The sequence below is a fragment of the Arvicola amphibius genome, chromosome 4 (genome assembly GCF_903992535.2).
Source record: "Arvicola amphibius chromosome 4, mArvAmp1.2, whole genome shotgun sequence".
In the NCBI taxonomy this organism is placed as follows: domain Eukaryota; kingdom Metazoa; phylum Chordata; class Mammalia; order Rodentia; family Cricetidae; genus Arvicola; species Arvicola amphibius.
This window is the reverse complement of record NC_052050.1, coordinates 22,084,221-22,104,325: the sequence shown is the minus strand read 5'-3', so window position 1 is coordinate 22,104,325 and position 20,105 is coordinate 22,084,221. Positions and strand designations below refer to the sequence as shown.

Below are 20,105 nucleotides of genomic sequence, written 5' to 3'. Positions count from 1 at the left end.
CATTGTCTGTATGTGTGAAAAATGTTACAATGAGACCCACTAATTTGTACACTTAATGTAAATTAATACATACATATATGTATCCATACATATATACACACAGACACACATATATGTTGCTACAACTGGATATACAGGCTGCTTTCATACTTGCTCTGTAATCACAGTAGGTGTGATCTCTGGAGCCTTCCTTTGTCCACTCCCAGAGTGTCAGGATTCTAGGCATGCACCACCAAGTCTAGTGCTGTCATTAAATCCAGAGCCTTGAGCATGCAAGACAAGTTTTCTCTCCACCGTGCTCCATTCCCAGCCTCTAAAGCGGTTATCTTCTGAGTGAATACATAAACACATAAACATAAGAAATACATACATGTTGATAATTTCTTTTCTTTTATGGCCTGGGAAAGATGGAAGTCTGGATTTTTCACTTGGCCTTTCCTGGTGGACATGGTGACAGACAAAATGATCTTCTGTCCCTGTGGCATTTGTTTGGGCTGAGTGGCTAGTCTCTAAAGGTTTTCTATCTTTCTAGGTGGTCCCTTTTCTGGTTCTTTATCCAGAGAGCTCAAGGTCTCCATTGAGACATCATTTTCTGGTTTATACTTCTTTATGTTACTGGGATGTTGACCCCTCCCTCCCAGCTCCTGCTTTGGGATATAAGAGGCAAGAAGGAAATCTGGGGGTCCCACCTCAAAGTCATTTTTGAGCCTCTAATCTTCAGATGGTTTCCCTTCTTCCACTTTTCAGCATATTATAGTCATTTCTTGTAGAATTGCAGGGTTTCACAGGACTTAATGATACAGGTCATAGAGAAATCGTATTGGTAGTGACCAGAAGCTTTACCCCTGCTGGTTAGCTTGCATATCTATTGGCGTTATTTTGCTAAATGAATATGTTATCAGCCTGCCCTCTAAATTCACATCTCTGTGCCCATAGATGAGTGCAGCTATCGACCTCATCAGAGACGTTTCTTTGTGTAGTGCATAGTGGTTAACACAGAAGCTCACAGTTAGTCAAAGTGCAAAGAATATGTGTCAGGGGAATGTTTGGTCACAAATGAGACATCTACAACATGAACTTGCCTCCAAGACTCGGGGGCTACCATGAAAGAGACGGTAGAAAGATTGTAAGAGCCGGAGGTCCAGAAGCCAACAACATCATCTGAGCATGGAAGGATTGCTGCACTTGTGAGCCTGCTTCAGCTGTAGATGCCGGTCAACATTTCCCCATGGAGTGTGGAGAGACCCACAATTCCTCACCCCTAGCCAACGAGGGTGATGCCCTAGCCAATGATGGCTTCTTCAGGAGGGAGAGTCAGTTTTCTTTAAGGGTGTGGTCCTTGGTAGGCAGACTATGCTCCAGTAGATGGCCTCACACTCGTGAATATACAGACAGCAGCAACTGGACTAAGTGGGTTAAAAAAATAGAGGACACTAAGGTGGGAAAGGTCTGTGTGGAGTAAGGGGTGGGGATGTATATGATCAAACTCATATATGAAATTCTCCAAGACTTAATAAAACATTACATTAAAAGAATCCTGGGGATTTCTCTTAGGAGGAAGAATAAAGAAATGAACATGTATTTAATCTTTCTGGAATTTCCTTCTCTCCCTCCCTTCCTTCCTTCCTTCCTTCCTTCCTTCCTTCCTTCCTTCCTTCCTTCCTTCCTTCCTTCCTTCCTTCCTTCTTTCTTTCGTTCTGCACAGCCTTTTTCTATAGTCTCGAAGCCCATTACGTATTCTTTGCTCTACAGCCTTGAAGCTCACTATGGACACCAGATTTAGGTTCATACTACACAAACCTGGTCTTGAATGGAAACAATCTTGCTGATGCTGCTTTTCCCCCTCTGATTGCTAAGATTGCAAATGTGAATTGCAGTAGCTCACACCTGGCTCTACTTTGCTTTTAAAATGTATTACAATAATTGTTTTATACCTAGGTATAACATTTTATATATTAAGCAACCCAACCACTAAAATGATGAACACAAAAAATGTTTTATTTTAAGTTAGGATGAAAATGCTTAGATAACATAAGGAGAAAATTACATAACTGTGTGAACTGTTAAGTATAATTGCCCCTATGTGGAAAAGCCTATTATAAGAAGAAAACTGGAAGTCCTGACTAAATAGTGACCATTCATGGGATGGAATTGTGAATATTTTTTCTTTAATATTCAAAAGTTAAAATAGGAGAACCTTGCACATTTAGAATTAAAAGTAAAATAAATGTTATTTTATTTGCAAGAAAGATACGTACAAATATCTTTTTTAGATATGCAACATTTCTCATGGATTATCTAATCTAACTGAGGACCGAAGATATTTTCAGTTTGAATTTATGAAAATTTATGCAAATTTAAACTAGAGTCATGGGTTTAGACAAATTCTCTTCTGTTAAAAGGCCATTATGACCAATGGCAATTAGTCACTAAACTATACTTAACCATCCTAAAGAAATGAAACAAGTTTTATTTGGAGAGTAACAAGAATGCTTTATGGGCTTTCAGAATACCACACTCCTGCTTAAGGTAGAAAACATCATCAACAGACCCAGAGGCTCAGGGCTGATTTTCAGGCACTGTAAGCTGGGCGGATCCCTGTTTCTGCACTGGGTGCGCCAGGCTGAGGTTTTGACTCCCAGGAGGATCCGTGTATCCCAATTGAGCGCGGCCTGGTTGAGGTTGGACTTCTTTCTTGAGCACCGGCACCAAATCTCCACCCACCTTGCTGGAGAGGGAATATTCACACACAGCAGTTTTCAACTGTGCAAATCACATAGGCTGAACACGGCTCACACTCACACGTGCTGCTTGTTGTAGGCGCTGTAGAACATGGATTGCAGGGGAGCCTGGGGAAGACCAATTCATACTAAGTTTAGCAAGAGGATCTTGGCAGCATGCTGTCTCAGGAACGCAACTTGCCTTACAAATGGTGCTCGAGAGAGGCCTGGGATTTGTCTCTGGCCTGTGCTCTCTTTGGACCCAGGACAGTCATTACTTCCACCTCCAGTCCTGCTACACGTTCACTGCAGTAGGGATTGCCGTGCAACCCTTTGTCTGTAGTTTGTCAAATGTTACATCACATGATTTCCTCTTGTGGGAATGTCATCTATGAAAATTATTCTGTTTCAGAACTTGAGGATATTTTCGGACTTTTCCACTATAATAGACTCAGCCTCAGCCTTTTTCTTTTTAGACTTACAGAGAGAGAGAGAGAGAGAGAGAGAGAGAGAGAGAGAGAGAGAGAGAGAGAGAGAGAGAGAGAGAGAGAGAGAGAGAACGTGTGTGTATGCATGTATAACAGCCATAGAGTCAGTCAGTTAGTTCTCCTCTTCCATCACGTAGGTTTCAGGGATCGACCACCGACCACCAGTTATCAAGGCTCGGCAGTAAGTACCTTTACCCACTGTGGTAGTTTGAATGAGAAATGCCCCCTATAGGTTCGGATATTTAAAAAGGTGGTTACTGATTGGCGTGGCTTGCTGGTGGTGGTGGGGAGATGGTTGCAGCTTACTGGAGGAAGTACGTCACTGGGGGTGGGCTTTGAGAGTTTATAGCCTTGCACCACTTCCGGTTCTTGCCCCCTGCTTTGCATTTGCAGTTGAATAAACAGTTGAATATATGATCTCTAAACTTCCTTCTCCTGCTGTCTGGCCTGATGCTTGCTGCCATCCTGCCCTGCCATGACAGACTCTTGCCCACTGGTAACTGTTAGCCAAAATCAACTCTCGTCCTTAAGCTGTATTTGGTCACAGAAACAGAGAAGTAACTAAAACACGCACCGAGCCACCTAGCCAGGCATTTTCTTCACTTTTTTCTTTTTCTTTTCTTTTCTTTCTTTCTTTCTTTCTTTCTTTTTTTTTTTTTTTAAAGAAAACCTCCCTAATCCTATTAGTGGGGGTTGACTGTGGTCAGACTCGAGGAAAGAGGATTCTCCTTTAGGACTCTGGGGACTGCAGAACTATGGAACTTGCCTGCAATCCTCGCTCTCCAGCAGGCCCCTGTACGTGTTGATCTCACACTCCAACCGGGCCCGGACATCCAGCAGCACCTGGTACTCCTGGTTCTGCCGCTCCAGGTCACAGCGGATCTCAGCCAGCTGGTGCTCCACGCTGTCAATCAGACACTGCATCTGGGCCAGCTGTGTGCTGTACTGGGCTTCGGTCTCTGCCACAGTACATTCCAGAGATTCTGTCTGCGGAGAGGAAGACCTTCTCAGAAGGACCCTATGTCAGACCTTTGCTGTACCCCTTTCCAGCTCTGAGAAGTTACTTAGCTTCTCTGAGACTCGGTTTTATTCTACAGCCATGGAGAATGCAAAGCACCTATCTGGGAGGGTGAAATGAGTTGACACTTACTGTGCCTGAAACTATTCAAGGCCTTTAAATGTGTCACCTCTGTCTTTATGGCTGCTCTCCCCTAGGGCTTATTTGTGTAGCTTATTTGTGTAGGAGGGTTGACAGCATCTGGGAAGCCACTCTGGGTCTGAGCACCTGGCAGGGACGAGCAGCACAGTGTCATTGCAATGACAGCAGATTGGGGGTTCAACCACCTGGATTCCGTTTCCACTGAGAACTGCAGAACATTCTGGAACTCACTTCTCTTGACCCTAGCTTTTCCCCACCTGTTCAATGAGGCTAGTGAAGGTGTCTGCCATAGATTAACCCGTGCCTCTCCTAGATGAATGCTCAGGTGTGGCTCATCTACGTATACTCCTTGGACCCAACCCAGTGAACGCCTGATGGGACCCGGTGTATGTGACTTTCACTGCATGGTGCGTTTTTGTTGCTTGGGTGGGGAGAGGTGTGGTAATGTGTAGATCTCAGCTGTAGTATGAACACTGGGAAAATGATTTTGTGTGTGTGTGTGTTTTAGACACGACGATGAAACTGGAAAATTGCCCACTGATAAAAGGGAATCAAAAATCTGTTAAGTGCCTTTCGCTCAGCTCTCCGTATTCACTGTGTTCTGAGACTCTTTTTATTTCTAGTGGGTGGTATTGGGGACATACTTAGACCTGGGGCACCAGCAAGACACCCTGGGGAGACCAAGAAAGCTGTTGATCTGTCGCTCTGCTTCCAATATGCACTATCAGTGTATGTGGAGAAAGGCAGGGAACTGCCACCCTGGCTAGCTGGACACTCAGAGCTGCTGTGTGAACTGGGAGCATCTCCCTGTACTTTTCTGGGCATGCTGCTGACACGGGATGACATTTTTGTCCCACACACCAGGTTTTGCTGCGCCTGGAGCTCAATTTCCAGAGTGTTGGCCGTGCGCTTCAGCTCCAGCACCTCAGTCTGGCATCCCTGTAGCTGCTCGGCGCTGGACATCTGCTGCTGGTTCAGCTCTTCGGTCTGAAACACAGCAGGGTTAGGGTGCTCGGGCAGAGCTCCTTACCGGAAGCCGGCCGTTCCTTTCCGGAAGCCCGCCCTTTCCGGTGAGCACTGACCTGAGCCGCGAACCACTCCTCCGCATCCTTGCGGTTGTTGGCCAGCACGGTCTCATACTGACATCGCATCTCATCCAAGACCTTGTTGAGGTCCACGGTGGGGGCAGTGTCCAGCTCCACGCTGAGCCGATCTCCAAGCTGCTCACGAAGCACGTTGACCTCCTGAGAGTGGAAATGGGGTAAAGATTGTCAGAGTGGGGTGTGTGTGTGTGTGTGTGTGTGTGTGTGTATTTAATAAAAAAATAGCAATCCTATTTTGATTTTTTGGCACAGGGGGTAAGAGTCCGGGGTTTTGGTTCAGATTCTCTTGGTTGAATCTCTTTTTATTCTGTTTAAGGGAGAGTTTTAAACTTTACATGTCTATGTCTGTTGCCACATGGAGCCGGAGTTGGGGACAGTTATGAGTGCTGGGTACTAATCTTGGGTCCTCTGGAAAAGCAAGAAGCAGTCTTAACTGCTGGGCCATTTCTCTATCCCCCCCTCCCTGCTAGTTTCAAGTGTCTCAGTTTCTTCGTCTGAAAAATGACTATAATATTATTCCCTTTCCCACAGAGTTATTGTGAGACAGGGAAGAGTTAAACAATAAATTTATAAAATTCCTGATGCATGCTAAGGTATGCATCTGTAATTTCTAGTTATTATTACCACCGAAATATTCAAAGTATAAATTTTTGTTTTACTTTGCTACATAACGCTGCTTTTCATTCTTAGTTTATAATAGAAACAAGATTACAAATGTACAATATTTAAAAATGCTACTCCTTATATCGCATGACAATTTATCTCTTCTTTGGCAGGGGGCACACAGCCTGTTCATCAGCTCAATTTTCTTGTTGTACAGTTGAACTAAGGAGATAGACATTAGGGAGTTAGTTCTCCACCAAGCAAGGGCTGGCGAGAGACTGGCCCCATCCTCTGCCCCTGCTGAGGGTGATGCTACCTAAGGATACACACTGTCTGTCACATCTACCTTGAGATACACTGGGGGATCAGGCTGCACAATAGGCGTGCCTCTGGTTTCCTTCCAGCTTAGTCAGTGTCTGCCACAGTTCAATTTACCCTTGAAATCTCTCAGTAGAACGTTTCCTGTTGTCCTTGTCCCAGCAGCCACTTGGCTTACCTCTTCATGGTCTTTCTTAAGACAAAGGAGATCACTCTTCAGCGACTCCACATGGGCCTCCAGGTCTGATTTGCAGAGGTTCAGCTCACCCAGGATCCCACGAAGGCCACTGATGTCATTCTCCACCAGCTGACGAAGAGACAGTTCGCTCTCATACCTTTCCCAGCAAGAGAAAGAGAGGGGAGGGGCTGACTTGGCTAAACACTGACCAGAGTGCTGGGGTACAGGGTGAGTGACCTGTGACCTCCGGGGAGCCGTATGCCACAATTTCCCGTGCATCCCAAATGATGGTGAGGTCAAGTTTCTCAGTTTAAAAATATATCTCGTGCAGGGATTATTTTCTCTCGCACTGGAGCCATTATTATTTTCAAATTAGATTAAAAACTTAACATGCAAAACGTACATCTAAAATACAGTGTGGTTGAAAAGATAAATATAAGTTGACTTACTTTGACCTGAAGTCATCAGCAGCCAATTTGCAGTTGTCCACCTGAACGGCAAGTCTAGAATTCTCTGCCTTCGTGCACAGTATCTAAGAGGTAAGTCAGCATGGAATCAACAGCTCTTTGGGAGAAACCCACATGTCCATTTTAACAGCCTCGCCATTAATTAGCTTATGGAGGTCTTTGCCAGTTAGCATACCATTGCTTTCAACCTGTGTTTCCTGTTAACTATCCCAGGAAGAAAAAAAACCAAACCAAACCATGCAGTGCCAATTCAGAAACAAAATACAGAAATAAAGGAGGTTCTCTTTCTAAAAAAAAAATAAAAAAATAAATAAAAATTTATCCTTTTTTCCAATTATGTGTGTGCATGATTGTGTGTATGTGTGTGACTGTGGGTCTGTGTGTGATTGTGTGTGCAGACTTGTGCATTGCCTTAGGCAGTCAGAAGAGGGTGTTAGGTCCTCGGGAGATGAAATCATGGGTGGTTGTGAGCTGCTGTATATGGGTACTGGGAACTGAACTCCAATGCTGCTGTTCACTGCCCAGCCCTCTCTGTGGCTCAAGGTTTCCTTTGTAAGTGACTCAAGACAAACGCTTTACAATCATCATTGCCCCCCCCCCCAGCTTTGTTGGTTTCCAATGCTGCGAGTATTTACTAGAGCTGCATCTCTGTCTGTGGCCTTAGAAATTCATCCATTGGACAAGGAGAGATGGCTCTGCCAGTAGAGCCTTTACAATGCAAGTGGAGGATGTGGGTGCACTCCCGCAGAACTCATGTGAAAAAAACCTAAGTCTAGCAGCGTGTGCCTGTTGCCCCTTGTCCTGGGGGCAGGGGTGGGGTGGGGTGGAGAGAGTAGCAACCTTGGGACTCTGGCTATCCAGTCAGGTCAGTGAACTCCAACTCCCTTGAGAGACTGTCTCAAAAAAACAAGACGGGGAGCAAAAGCCACTTGTCCTTGACCTCAGGCCTCCTCACACATACATACATTCCCTCCACACATGCACATACTTCCCCCACCAACCCCACATGTATGTACATGAAAAGAAAATGATTACCAGGTGAACTAATAGAGGTGGTATTCAATATCTTTTTGATATACACAGAAGAGATTTTAGATATCATAGTCCAGTTTCTCCCTGTCTGTGGATCATGAACTCTGCAGAGAGATGGCATTTCTATAGTCACTCAATAGTTAGTGCTGATATGGAGACATTCCTTGTCATCTATGGCCCCCTTTTTCTGGCGGCATATTAGCTCCTGGAATCCCTGTGTTTTCCATCCATCAAGCAACCTGCTCCAGTAAAACTATGAGAGAAATCGGGAATGGCAAACAGAGAGCATTAGGGACACACAACCTTTTGCTGGAGTTCTTCAATGGTGTCGAAGTAACGCTGGTAATCTGGGCACACCAGTGGGGCATCAGGCTCGCACTGCTCTCGGATCCTGCATTCCAGCTCGGCGTTGTTCTCCTCCAGGCTCCTCACCCTTTCCAGGTAGCTGGCCAGGCGGTCATTCAGGAACTGCATCGTCTCCTTCTCGTTGCTGTTGAACGCCCCTTCCTCACACCAGGCACAGCTCCCCACCAGGCAGGGACTGCTACAGCTGCTGGCGAAGTAGCAGGGTGACAGGCGACCGGCCGAGAGGTGAGCCCTGCAGAGGAAGCTCGGGGTCTGACATCTGGATGTGGCGCACGTGCTGGGAAGGCAAGTCGTGTCGGTGGGGCAGGGCGAGGCAGCTGCACAGGGCTCCGAAGAGCAGCACGCAGGGGCACCGTCGGAAGCCATCTTCTGAGAAGGAACGAACAGACTGGATGCAGTATTGCCGATGACTCCAAACGTTTCCTTCCCTCCTGAGACCTTTATATCCCCCTTCAAATGGGTGTTTACAGGACACACCGATGTTTTCTCTAGCACCACGGGTGCCGGTTTTCCTACAAACATCTCATTAGTGCTGCTTATTTACCGAGGAAGTTTTATGCCTTGTAAAAGGAGGATAACTTCAGGTTACTAAGTCAGGACTAACGCCATTTCCACATACTGCTTGGATACAATCCTTATTTTAGCAAATGGCCATCGGAAACATTATCCTTTTGAAAGAATTAGGAACCAAAGGGAAAAATCGAGCCATCAGTGATTTTAGGGAGAGCTCATGAGAGTTACAGAAAATAATATTTCCATAGGTTTTTGATTTTGAAAACTGCTCTTGTCTACTTTAAAAATAGACACCACAGCTCATTAAATTGCATGCATTTGTTTGTGCTACCAGCCACCATACTGCATCCAGTCTGTTCATGAAAATGGTCATGGTGGCTAGCAACCTTGACGTGCTTGTGTGTGTGTGTGTGTGTGTGTGTGTGTGTGTGTTTGTATGCTTGAAGCATGTCCTTACGTGGTAAAGAAAAAGGTATATACTGAGTGTGAAGCATGTGTGTTCATTTTCTAGGGCAATGAGTTTAAGGGTGCCCTGTGATCAAAGCAGAAGCTGGCTGTCAAGATCTGAATTGTGATCTTTGGTTATCTCAAATGTTCATTCTCTAGCCAGGCACTAATCATGCCCGACCTGCTTAGTTCTCGAGATTGGATATGCTCAGGGAGGATGGTCATACACGCAAGCTTTGCCTTCCCATATTTCCATTTTAGATTCCTTATGCTATTTTTAAAAAGCTGTTACACTTATGTTGGTGTTGGGGCTCAAACATGAGACATTGTTCAGGCTACGTATATCATATACCACAAACTACAGCCACAGTCCTTACCTGTGTTTCTAAGGACAGTGGAGACAGAAATTATGATGAAGATTTGGGAAACCTCACTGATTGTACTTCGGCAGAGAGCTGAGGAAGCCACAAAAATCTAACTTCCCGTTACACGGAATCTGTTTATTTATGAAAGTCTCAATTTTGTGAATGTTAAGACTGTTGGAATTAGGGAACATATGATTATGTAATGTCTCTTTCAAACAGCAGTTCCAGTGAGTAAAATCCTGGTATGGAACCAGGTGGATGCAGATTTGAGGCAAAAATTCTTTGCATGTGTTTTAGGAATCTATTTTAGATACACTTTCGTGTTGTTTTTGCCTTAATTGTGGTTTTTATTTCACTTCCAAAAGTACACAGAGAAAATTGCTTCCAGAGTCAATAAGACCCCACTCCCTGTATGTGTGTGTCTGTGCATGTCTGTGCATGTGTGTGCATGCATGTGTGCTTGTGTCTATGTGGAAGCCACAGGTTAATTTTGGGTGTCTTAAATTGCTCTTTCTTTACCTTACTATTATTCTTTTTGAGACAGGGTCTCACTATGTAGCTCTAGCTGACCTGGAACTCACTGTGTTATATAAACCAGGCAGGCCTCAGACTCATTGATCTACCTGAATCTGTCTCCCGAATGATACGGGTAAAGGCATGTGTCACTCAACTTCTGAGACAAGGTCTCTCACTGGACCTGGAGCTCACCCATCTGGGGGGAGGCTGGATGGCCAGCGAGCTCTAGCGACCTTCTTGTCTCTCTCCGTCCCCTGAACACTGGGATTACAGAGGTACTATTGTGCCAGCTTTTGTGCTGGGGATTTGAACTCAAAGCCTCAGACTTGTGCAGCAAACTCTTTCCTGATCCAGCCATCTCCCCAGTCCCTTTAAGATTCTTCATAAGGGAAAGAAAATCGGTTGCTCTGATCAAGTGAGAACTTACATAATCCAAACAGAGTTATTTTCTCGCTTTTGAGCATGGCTTCCTTGGTAGCTGCCAATGGAAATAAAATAATAAAAACCAGAGAATGTACAATTGTGTAAGATAATATCCCAGGATTCTCTATTCACAAGTTATTTGAATCCTTGTGTTATATAGTCTTCTTCTCTTTGTTTTTTGTTTTATTGAGACAGGGTTTCTCTCTGTAGCTTTGGAACCTGTCCCTGAACTCACTCTGTAGACCTCAAACTCACAGAGATCCACCTGCCTCTGCCTCCTGAGTGCTGGGATTAAAGGTGTGCGGCACTACCACCTGGCTGTGTTATTTATTCTTAGAGGGGTTCATGGTATACAGATACTGTTCTGTAAAGGGTGTGAGGCAGAAGGTTCAAAAACCCCTCGGAAAGGTAAAAACCTAAAATAAAATCAGACTCCAGGAGTAAACTGATAAATAACTTGGAAAATATCTTTGAAGAGAAACTCTATTGACTACTGGCTGTCTATCATAGGCCCTGGTAATTTAAATGCCATATTGTGAAGCAGGGTGCGGTGCATGCATGGCTGGAATCCCACCACTTGGGAGACTCAGGCAGAAGGATCAGGACTTTGAGGATGGTCTGGGCTACATATCAAGACCCCGTCTCAAAAAACACTTCCAAAAAGTGTTATAATGTCATATATTATTATTTCAAATTAACTCTAGATAAAATAAGGAATATATTTTCTTTGTCTGATTGCAGAGTTTTGGCAGCTGGTTATTGCATCAGAGGGACACAGCTAGGCAGTTTTGCCAAAGAAGGAGTAGCTGTACTCTGAGAACACGGAAAGGGGCCAGGACACACATCTGTAGCTTACAGTCCTCAGAAGACGTCATTGGGAACAGGGAAACAGACATCATGGAAGGTCATGATGGCAACCACGGTTGTTTCATTTATGATGTGCTCTTGTTTTAGGACATCCACCAACTCCTGCTGCCTGAACAAGTTTTTGAAAACCCATTTTTTATTCTTCATCAGTACACCCCAAACTGTCTACCTTGGCAAACAGGGTCTTCCTTCCCTGGTTCATAGCTACCTCATTGCCTTACACTCATCTCACAGACCCAAGCTCCAGTCACTCTAAAAGCTCGTGGTACTGTTTCTCCTGCCCTTCCTTTCGTGGCTCAACTTTCATGTTAAAACCCAATGGAAATGGCAGCCAGCTGCCTTGGGTTGGGATACCCATATCAGACTCCTCATGCCAAGGCTGGGAGAGCATTATGGAAGATATGAGCAAAAAGACTCTAGGAGCCCGAGGGGGTAAATGATTATGAGGAGACAGTGTTTACTGGACACAGCAAGGCAGCTGCACAGAGGAGCTCAGTGGTTGTGGCAGCGTGCAGAAGACTCATGCAAACTCAGGTTGGACCAAATCTGAGCATGAAGCAGTGAGCACAGGGTCCTGCCCATAGTCAAGGAGCTATTGGCAATTGGTGGCTTCTGAGAGCGGGAGATCAATTTTCCTTAAGGCTGTTGTCGCTGATAGGTTGACTGCTTTCCAGTGGAGGCCACATATCCAAGGGTATCTGGGCAGCACAATTTGGACATGGTGGGTTTAAAAAGAAGGCAGGGGTGGGGTTGGCGACAACACAAAGTTGGGTGATCAGGAAAGGGGGATAGATATGGGAGGAGTTAGGGGAGGGGATGAATATGCTCAAAACACCTTGTATGGAATTCTCAAAGAAAAATTCAACGAAAACACACAAATTCATATGTGGTTTTTTTTAGGCTTATTGGTGTGTTTTGGACAGACAGATTCTCTTTTAAGACATACCATGTCTTATCTCTGGTCTTTAGCATATAACAGACCATTAATAAATGTTTGCTAACGATAAATCCATTTACTTTAATAGGGATTTCTGTTTTGATACATAATTCTTTACAGAATTTAATATTGAAGACAAAGAAACTTGGTGGGAATGTAGACTACTGCCCTGGTGGCCATATTTCCATGTGACTAATTTAGATGTCCACTGAGTGTGACACCTTATTTACCAGCTGTGTTTTCTTTCTCTAGGAATGGAATCCTGTGGGACTCACTTGTTTTTGCCATAAAATGAGAGAATAAGAAAATAATACCAGTTTTTTAAAACTTCATAAAATTTAATGCTGCTAAGTGACGCATCTGGGCTCTCAATGACTGCATAATTGCTACCCGTGTTCACTTTCTTCCTTCGAGATATTTTGTTAAGAAAATGTTCTATATGGCTAGGTGCAGTTTTGAGAAAGCTATGTAGGCCTCATCCTGGTCAAGACATTAGCATTTCCCCATCACGCTGGAAAGTCATTTTGTTCCCTTTTTCACTTGGCTCCAAAGGTAAACATTGCAGTGACTTCTGCTGCCGTGGATTACTGTTCTGCATTCTGGAATTTTGTGCACAAAGTCACACAGTGTACATAATTTGTGTCTAGTTTCCTTCAGTCAACACTATGTCTTTTAGTTCTCTGATGCTGCATCAGTACCTTGTTCAATTTGAAACGTTCATCTTGTGATGTTGATGATTTATTTTTGTCTCTTCTGTGGATGAATCTTGTTTCCAGTTTGATGCTTTATAAATAAAACATTTATAAGATTCGTGTGTGTTTTGTAGATATATTTTTTTCTTTTCTCTTGGACCAATATTAGGAGTAGAATTGTTGAGCTGTGAGTAGGTATATATTTCTATATTTCTTTTTATAAGAAACTATAAGGGACTGGAGAGATGGTGCAGCAGTTAAGAACACTTTGTGCTCTTGTAGAGGACCTGAGTTCAGTTCCCAGCACCTATGTCAGGCAGCTCCCAACCATCTGTTACTGTAGTTCCAGAGGGTCTGACACACTCTCCTGGCATCTGCAGGCATCTACACATGTATATACACCCACACACAGGTACAGACACAATATACATAATTAAAAATAAAACTGTGCTAAAAGTAAATAAAATCTTAAAAAAGAAATGTCTGGACTTTTCAAATGGTAGGGGCATGTCAGCCAGATGATAAGACAAGTCCGGCAGTCAGGAAGGAGAGAGAGAGACAGAGAGAGAGGAGAGAGAGAGAGAGAGAGAGAGAGAGGAGAGAGAGAGAGAGGAGAGAGAGAGAGGAGAGAGAGAGGAGAGAGAGAGAGGAGAGAGAGAGAGAGGAGAGGAAGGGAGAGGGGAGGGAAGAAAGGAAGGGGAGAGAGGAGAATGTGTATGAGAGAGAGAAGAGAAGAGAGGGAGGGAGAGGGGAGAGAGAATGTGAGAAGAGAAGAGAAAAGAGGGAAGAAGAGGGGGGAGAAAGGAGAATGTGTGTGTGTGTGTGTGAAAGAGAAGAGAAGAGAGGGAGGGAGAGGGGAGAGACAGAGGAGAATGTGTGTGTGTGTGTGTGTGTGTGTGTGTGTGTAAGAGAGAAGAGAAGAGAGGGAGGGAGAGAGAAAAGTGTGTGTATGTATGTGTGTGAGAGAAAGAGAAGAGGGAGGGAGGGAGGGAGGGAAGGAGAGAGAGAGAGAGAGAGAGAGAGAGAGAGAGAGAGAGAGAGAGAGAGAGAGAGAGAGAGAGAGAGAGAGAATAGGAAGTGGAGGTGGAGTCAGGCTATAAAATCTCAAAGCCAGTCCACAGTGATACCCTTTCTATCTCCTAAAGGATCCATGACTTTCTCAGTCAGTGCCACCAACTGGGGGCTAGTGGTCATATCCATGAGCCTGTGGGAAGCATATTCCATTCAAATCAGCACACCAGGTGTCCTGGTTGGTGTTCTTTGTCAACTAACACAAGCTAGAGCCATTTGAGGAGAAGAAATCCTAACTGAGAAAATGTCTCCATAAGACTGGCCTATAGACAAGTCTGTGGGGTAGGGTTTTGATTAATAATTAATGTGGGAGAGCCCAGTCACGGGGGTGGGGCCATCCCTGGGAGGTTGATTCTGAACAGTATAAGAAAACAGGCTGAGCAAGCCAAGAGGAACAAGCCAACAGACAATGTTCTTCAATGGCTTCTGTTTCAGTTTCTGCCTCCAGGCTCCTGCTCTGATCCCTTCGATGGTGGACCGCGATATGGGCGTGAAAGCCAAATACGCCCTTTCCTCCCAAGTTACTTTTTGGTCCTGGTGTTTTGTCACGGCAATAAAAAAACCCTAATTACGACACCAGACCCCTGAGTGACCCCAGAATAGCAAGAGCAACAAGATCAATAAGCTCCTACTTTCCCACCACTGTTTTCAATATCACCCAGGCGGTTAGCTTTTTCTTGAAATGCTAACTAACATTGGGAGATAAGAAACACGTTTAACCAAGTCCTAGAAACAAGCAAAAGGCAGTTATACACATTTGTGCTATGCCATAGACACAAAATTTATTGGGAAGATCATGGAGAAGTTCCTAAATTTGCAGAAGGATACCACCCAAGACTGAAGTCAGAAGCCCCAAACCCCCAAAGAAAGAAGCACATTAGGATGAAGGAGTCAGCGTCTTCAGGAGCCTTGAAGCATCAACCGTCCACACTGCACCTGGTTGCAGGTAAAAGCCGCATTACCAAAGATTCTGGTTTCTTTTTGTTGAGGCTGGCAGGAGAGATGTTGTCAATGACAGGGTCCTCAACTCCGGCTTCTAAATCAGAGCAAACTACTTGCAGGTTCTGCCAGGTAAGTGCTAAGGCTCCTGGGTTGACTCTTCCTTCGAAGGCAGGCACCAAGCAAGGGAGCCACAGGTCAGCAGCAACTTGGGGTGCAGGGATCCTCACAGCCAGGCTGCACATAGGTGGTGAGGTTGACAGTCAGCAGGTCTGGGGTTGGGTGGCAGGAGTTGAGCAGGAAGCAGGTGGGCACACAGGGCTGAGGGATGTGGCAGGGTGGGGGGCAGTTGTCACAGCAGGTGGGCTCCAGTTGCCAAATGGTGTGTGGGCAGGTGCTGGGCAGGCAGACTCCACAGCGGCAGGACTTGTCTGAGGAGCAGATGGTGGTGGCAGGGCCGGTGGGGACGCTGCAGCAGCGGGCAACACAGCAAGCCATGGTGATGGAGTCTGGTTGGCTTTGGTCTAATGCAAAGATGAAGTCTCTGAGGTTCAAATGTCTCCTCTTGCTCCGGGGTTATTATATATCCTCTCCAGTGGGCGTTGGTTCCACCAATGGGCTTCTTTCCTGGTTCTTGTTTATGTTCGTGTTCCCATTATCCTTTAATTGGCCTGACATTTAGATGCCTGTTAAGAGTCCCTATTTTGCTAATTACCTTTTATTTGAATTCGTTGCCAAATTTGAACTGATTACTCTTGCTGTTTGTCATTCGGACCCAAGCTTTACGATGTACCACAGATGGCTTCCACTATTGCAATGTCACCACCAGGCTAGCTGGGGACCACATGGGTGTGACAGCAATGTGCAGAATGCTGCTCTCCATGCTGCTGTGCACACTGTTTTTCTCTTTGCCCGTTTCTATATCAGATGGCTCGACAAACTGTTTCTGTTCTGAAGAGCTGAACGGGAACTTTATTCTTGCTACTGTCTGTGAGCTTCGAGGCATTTGAAGCTCAAAGCTACACTAAAGTGGAAAAACAGTTTTATGAGAAATAGCACACAACTGTAAAACATTTGTTATTGCAATATGAAATATTGAAAAGTCACTACAATTTTGAAACTATTGAAAAACACAAAGGCAACTCACCTACAGTGGAACATTATCTATTAATACTACATATGGATGATAGAAATATTTTTGGCTCTATGTAATCATCCATTTTTGCATTTCTGGGATCATCTTGTGTAGGTTCTATAATGTACCTTATTGCATAAGCATGTGTATTTCATTATCTTGCATTCCTAAGTGTATTTACTAATGTTTTTAGTGTTCTCTAGTATTTATCATCTAATTGTATTTCTGGGTTACTTTAAGATTGCCTTTTCTTTATCATTTGGTTTAACTCAATTTTTTCTTTGATAACCATGGCAGTAGATAAAGAGACTCTCTACATGGATCTTTGTGTGTGTTCTGATTTTTTTGAAGCAGAAATAATTACCAGATAGAGTTTAGGGACAAACGTTCAAGTCTAATACTTTCGAAGCCTTTAATTTCATTATACTACCCCCATCCAGCACTTTTTCGGTTGTGTTTGGTTGGGAATTCCTGGTTCTCTGTGCATTTTGTAAATATCGAGTTAGGTTGACACATCCCCCATCATACATGTTCTGGGAATTTGTCTCCTGTCAAGAATTTCCATTACTGTTGCTTTTTTCCCTTGGCTGTTAAATGTGGAGCAGTTTAATCTTTAACCTTACATAGAATGAAAATGAAATACTAAATCAAAGAATAACTTAAGCTACAATGCTAGAATTCCAGTAAAAACTGATCACAACAGAACGCACGAGCCTGGACCAGATAGATTTTAGTTTTTGTTCTCCCATGTGTTGCAAGACCCAAGCTACTTCCAGGGCCCCATTTAGACTTAGGGACTCTTCAGCACTTAAGAACAAGTGTTGGGTGTGTCCCTGGACAGCATTATCCCTGTAGCTGAGAACATTTCCACTAAGATTGGACTCATGCATCCTGGAAGCCATGGTCCTCACACCCTTCTCGGCTCCTACTCTAAGGCTGCCTGTCCATCAGTGTATGATGTTTGATGATGGTGGGTGTGCTTGTATGCTTGGGGAACAGGTGTATAGAACCAAGAGGACCACGCTCAGAGCTAGAAAGAGCTCTTTGTTGGTCCTAAGAGTGCAGCCTACTTCCCTGGTTACTTTTATAGTTAGTCCACTTTTTTGGAGTCTTGCCATTCTTCTCTGCAAATGAAGAGCAGGAGTGCACGCATTCTCTCACTTAAAAGACCACTGTGAGTCTCATGAGGTGGAAAGAGTTTAAAACCCATGGTGTGCACAGTTGAGCACTGTGACATGTGAAGTCAGTTGCAGATCAGACTGAAGGGAAAGTAAAGAGAGAAGAAACATAGTCACAAGAAAAAGGAGGGAGGAGGGGGGAGGCTAGCAAGAGAGAAACCTTAGGTGAGACAGAAGACACCGATCTCGAAAGTTCATGCCAATAAAATAAGTAAGTAAACAAATAAATAAAAATAAGCGTTAACATCTGCAAGTAGAGAATATAGTTAGGTGTATATATTAAGTTAAAAAACTTAAAAATTGCTCCCCATGGTTTTCTTTGAAAGAGAGGATTTGACAGTCTTTAGTGCTCTAGAACCCCCCTGAGATTTCTCACTCAAAGAATAGCTGCCAAATTGCATGCCACATTGCTTATGGAAAAATGAATATCTCGTGTGTGTGTGTGTGTGTGTGTATGAATGCACATGCATGTTTGCTTGTATTTGGCTTTATGTGTGCACATGTTGTTCCTTAGACACCATTTACTTATTCATCCCTTTAAAAAAAGACTTGTTATTTTTATTTTTTTATGTGTATGAGTGTTTTGCCGTATATATGCATGTGCATCTCGTGCATGTTTGGTGCTCACAGGGTCTAGAAGAGCGCATCAGACCCTCTGGAACTGGAAGCACACCTGGTCATGTGGGTGAACTGTCGTGTGGGTGCTGGGAACTGAACCCAGATCCTCTGCAAGACTAGCAAGTGCTCTTAACTTCTGCACCATCCCTCCAAGCCTGTACCTTTTATGAGACAGGGCCTCTCACTGGCTTGGAGCTGCTCAAGTAGGGGATTTGACTGGTTAGTGAGCTCCAGGGTCCTCCCATCTCCACTTCTTCAGCATTAGGGTTACAAGCATATGCCATAATGCCCCCCTTTTTAAAAAAACATTCTTTTTATCTTTAACTTTTAATTGTTTTTTATTTTTGTTGAGACTCTGTGTAGTCATGGTTGTCCTGGAACTCTCTCTGTAGACCAGACTGGCCTCAAACTCAAAGAGATCTGCCTGCCTCTTCCTCCCAAGTGCTGGGATTAAAGGCGTGCACCACCTTGCCTGACTTTATTTCTGTTTTTTAATGTGGATTCTAACAATCAGACTCGAGTCCTTGCATTTGCAAGGCAAACACTTTACCAACTGAGCTATCTCCTCAGCCCTGTCTCATTCATTAAAATAATTAATGACATCGCTGGTCATTTATTGAGGAATAATGACAGATGCTGCTATAAATGTTGGCAGTGAACAAAAGAAACTTAATCTCTGTCCTCGTGGAATTCATAGTCTGTTGGACAGGTTTCTCATGTATGTATTATAAATTGCTGATATTAGAAATCGTATTAGGGAAGGAAAGATTATGTTCTAAGAGCAAAGCATATGACTTTGACATTTTCTGGAGACATTATAAAGAAAAAATGGCATGCGGATCATCAGATTTTCATGGCCAAAAGATGTCAACCTACTCAGTGTGCACTATTACTCTGTATTGGCAATAAAAAAGCTTATTACTGTGTATGTAGAATACCATGCTTCCTAGTCATAAATGAGATTTAAGGTTATATTAGTAGACTCAAATGTTATTAAATAACAAATATATGATAATAATTTTTTTATTGACAAGATATTGCAGTACTTTATGAATGTATTTTTTCTTCAGTGGCCTAAGAGACCTGGAAATTACTCTGCTTTGCTTACAAGTGAAGATAGGGAGAGCTGGAAAGGTGAGATAATCATCCTCAGATGATCCGGTGACTCACGTGCTAAATACCAGGTAAATATAGGATCCGGTGGGGATGAACTACCGTCTGGAAAATGGAAGCCCTGTGCATGTGATTCTTGATTAAATGGCAGGCTTTTGAAGCTCCGGGAATTTGCTTATTCCAAGCTGAAGCATCAAGAAACCTGTGGGCATGCTCTGGGATATCCTTCTCTAATGACACTAATGGGCCTCTGAAGATATTTAAAAACAGATTTATTTAGGTATTTACTTCTCTGCTTTCTTACCCTACTTGTTTTTTGAACACACAGACATTGTGTTGTCTTTGTCTCAGGACTTTTCCAGATTTTGAGTTGTGTATTTCTACATGTGGTGTTTGCTTTTATGTGTATATGTATTATATAGCATAAGATTATATATGTAATGCATGCATAATACACGTACAGACATTCTCCATAGGCTCAGAAAACAGTAGTCTCTGTGACATAAATTTATGTATGTTTATAAAATTAGCTCATGGACTCAATTTGCCAATTTCTTTTCTTTCTTTCTTTTTTTTTTTTTTTTTTTTTTTTTTTTTTTTTTTTTTTTTTTTTTTTTTTTTTTGGTTTTTCGAGACAGGGTTTCTCTGCAGCTTTTTTAGAGCCTGTCCTGGAGCTAGCTCTTGTAGACCAGGCTGGCCTCGAACTCACGGAGATCCGCCTGCCTCTGCCTCCCGAGTGCTGGGATTAAAGGCGTGCGCCACCACCGCCCGGCTCAATTTGCCAATTTCTTATTTTCTTCGTTTTCTTTTTTAGACGGAATCTTCCTGTGTTGCTCAAACCTGGCTTTGACCGCTCT

At 43.7% G+C, this 20,105-nt stretch overlaps 2 protein-coding genes across 2 annotated transcripts; both read right to left on the bottom strand.

Moving 5' to 3' along the window:
- Positions 1–2,743: 2,743 nt before the first annotated feature.
- Krt40 (keratin 40) lies at positions 2,744–8,800 on the bottom strand. Its single transcript, XM_038327515.1, has 7 exons — positions 8,372–8,800; positions 7,019–7,101; positions 6,570–6,726; positions 5,450–5,611; positions 5,229–5,354; positions 3,975–4,195; positions 2,744–2,849 (listed from the first exon to the last, which is right to left on the bottom strand). The coding sequence occupies exons 1-7, from the start codon at positions 8,798–8,800 to the stop codon at positions 2,744–2,746; spliced, it is 1,284 nt and encodes a 427-aa protein (XP_038183443.1).
- A 6,602-nt stretch (positions 8,801–15,402) lies between these two features.
- Positions 15,403–15,702, bottom strand: LOC119813618 (keratin-associated protein 3-2). Its single transcript, XM_038328995.1, has one exon. The coding sequence runs from the start codon at positions 15,700–15,702 to the stop codon at positions 15,403–15,405; it is 300 nt and encodes a 99-aa protein (XP_038184923.1).
- Between the last annotated feature and the right edge of the window lie 4,403 nt (positions 15,703–20,105).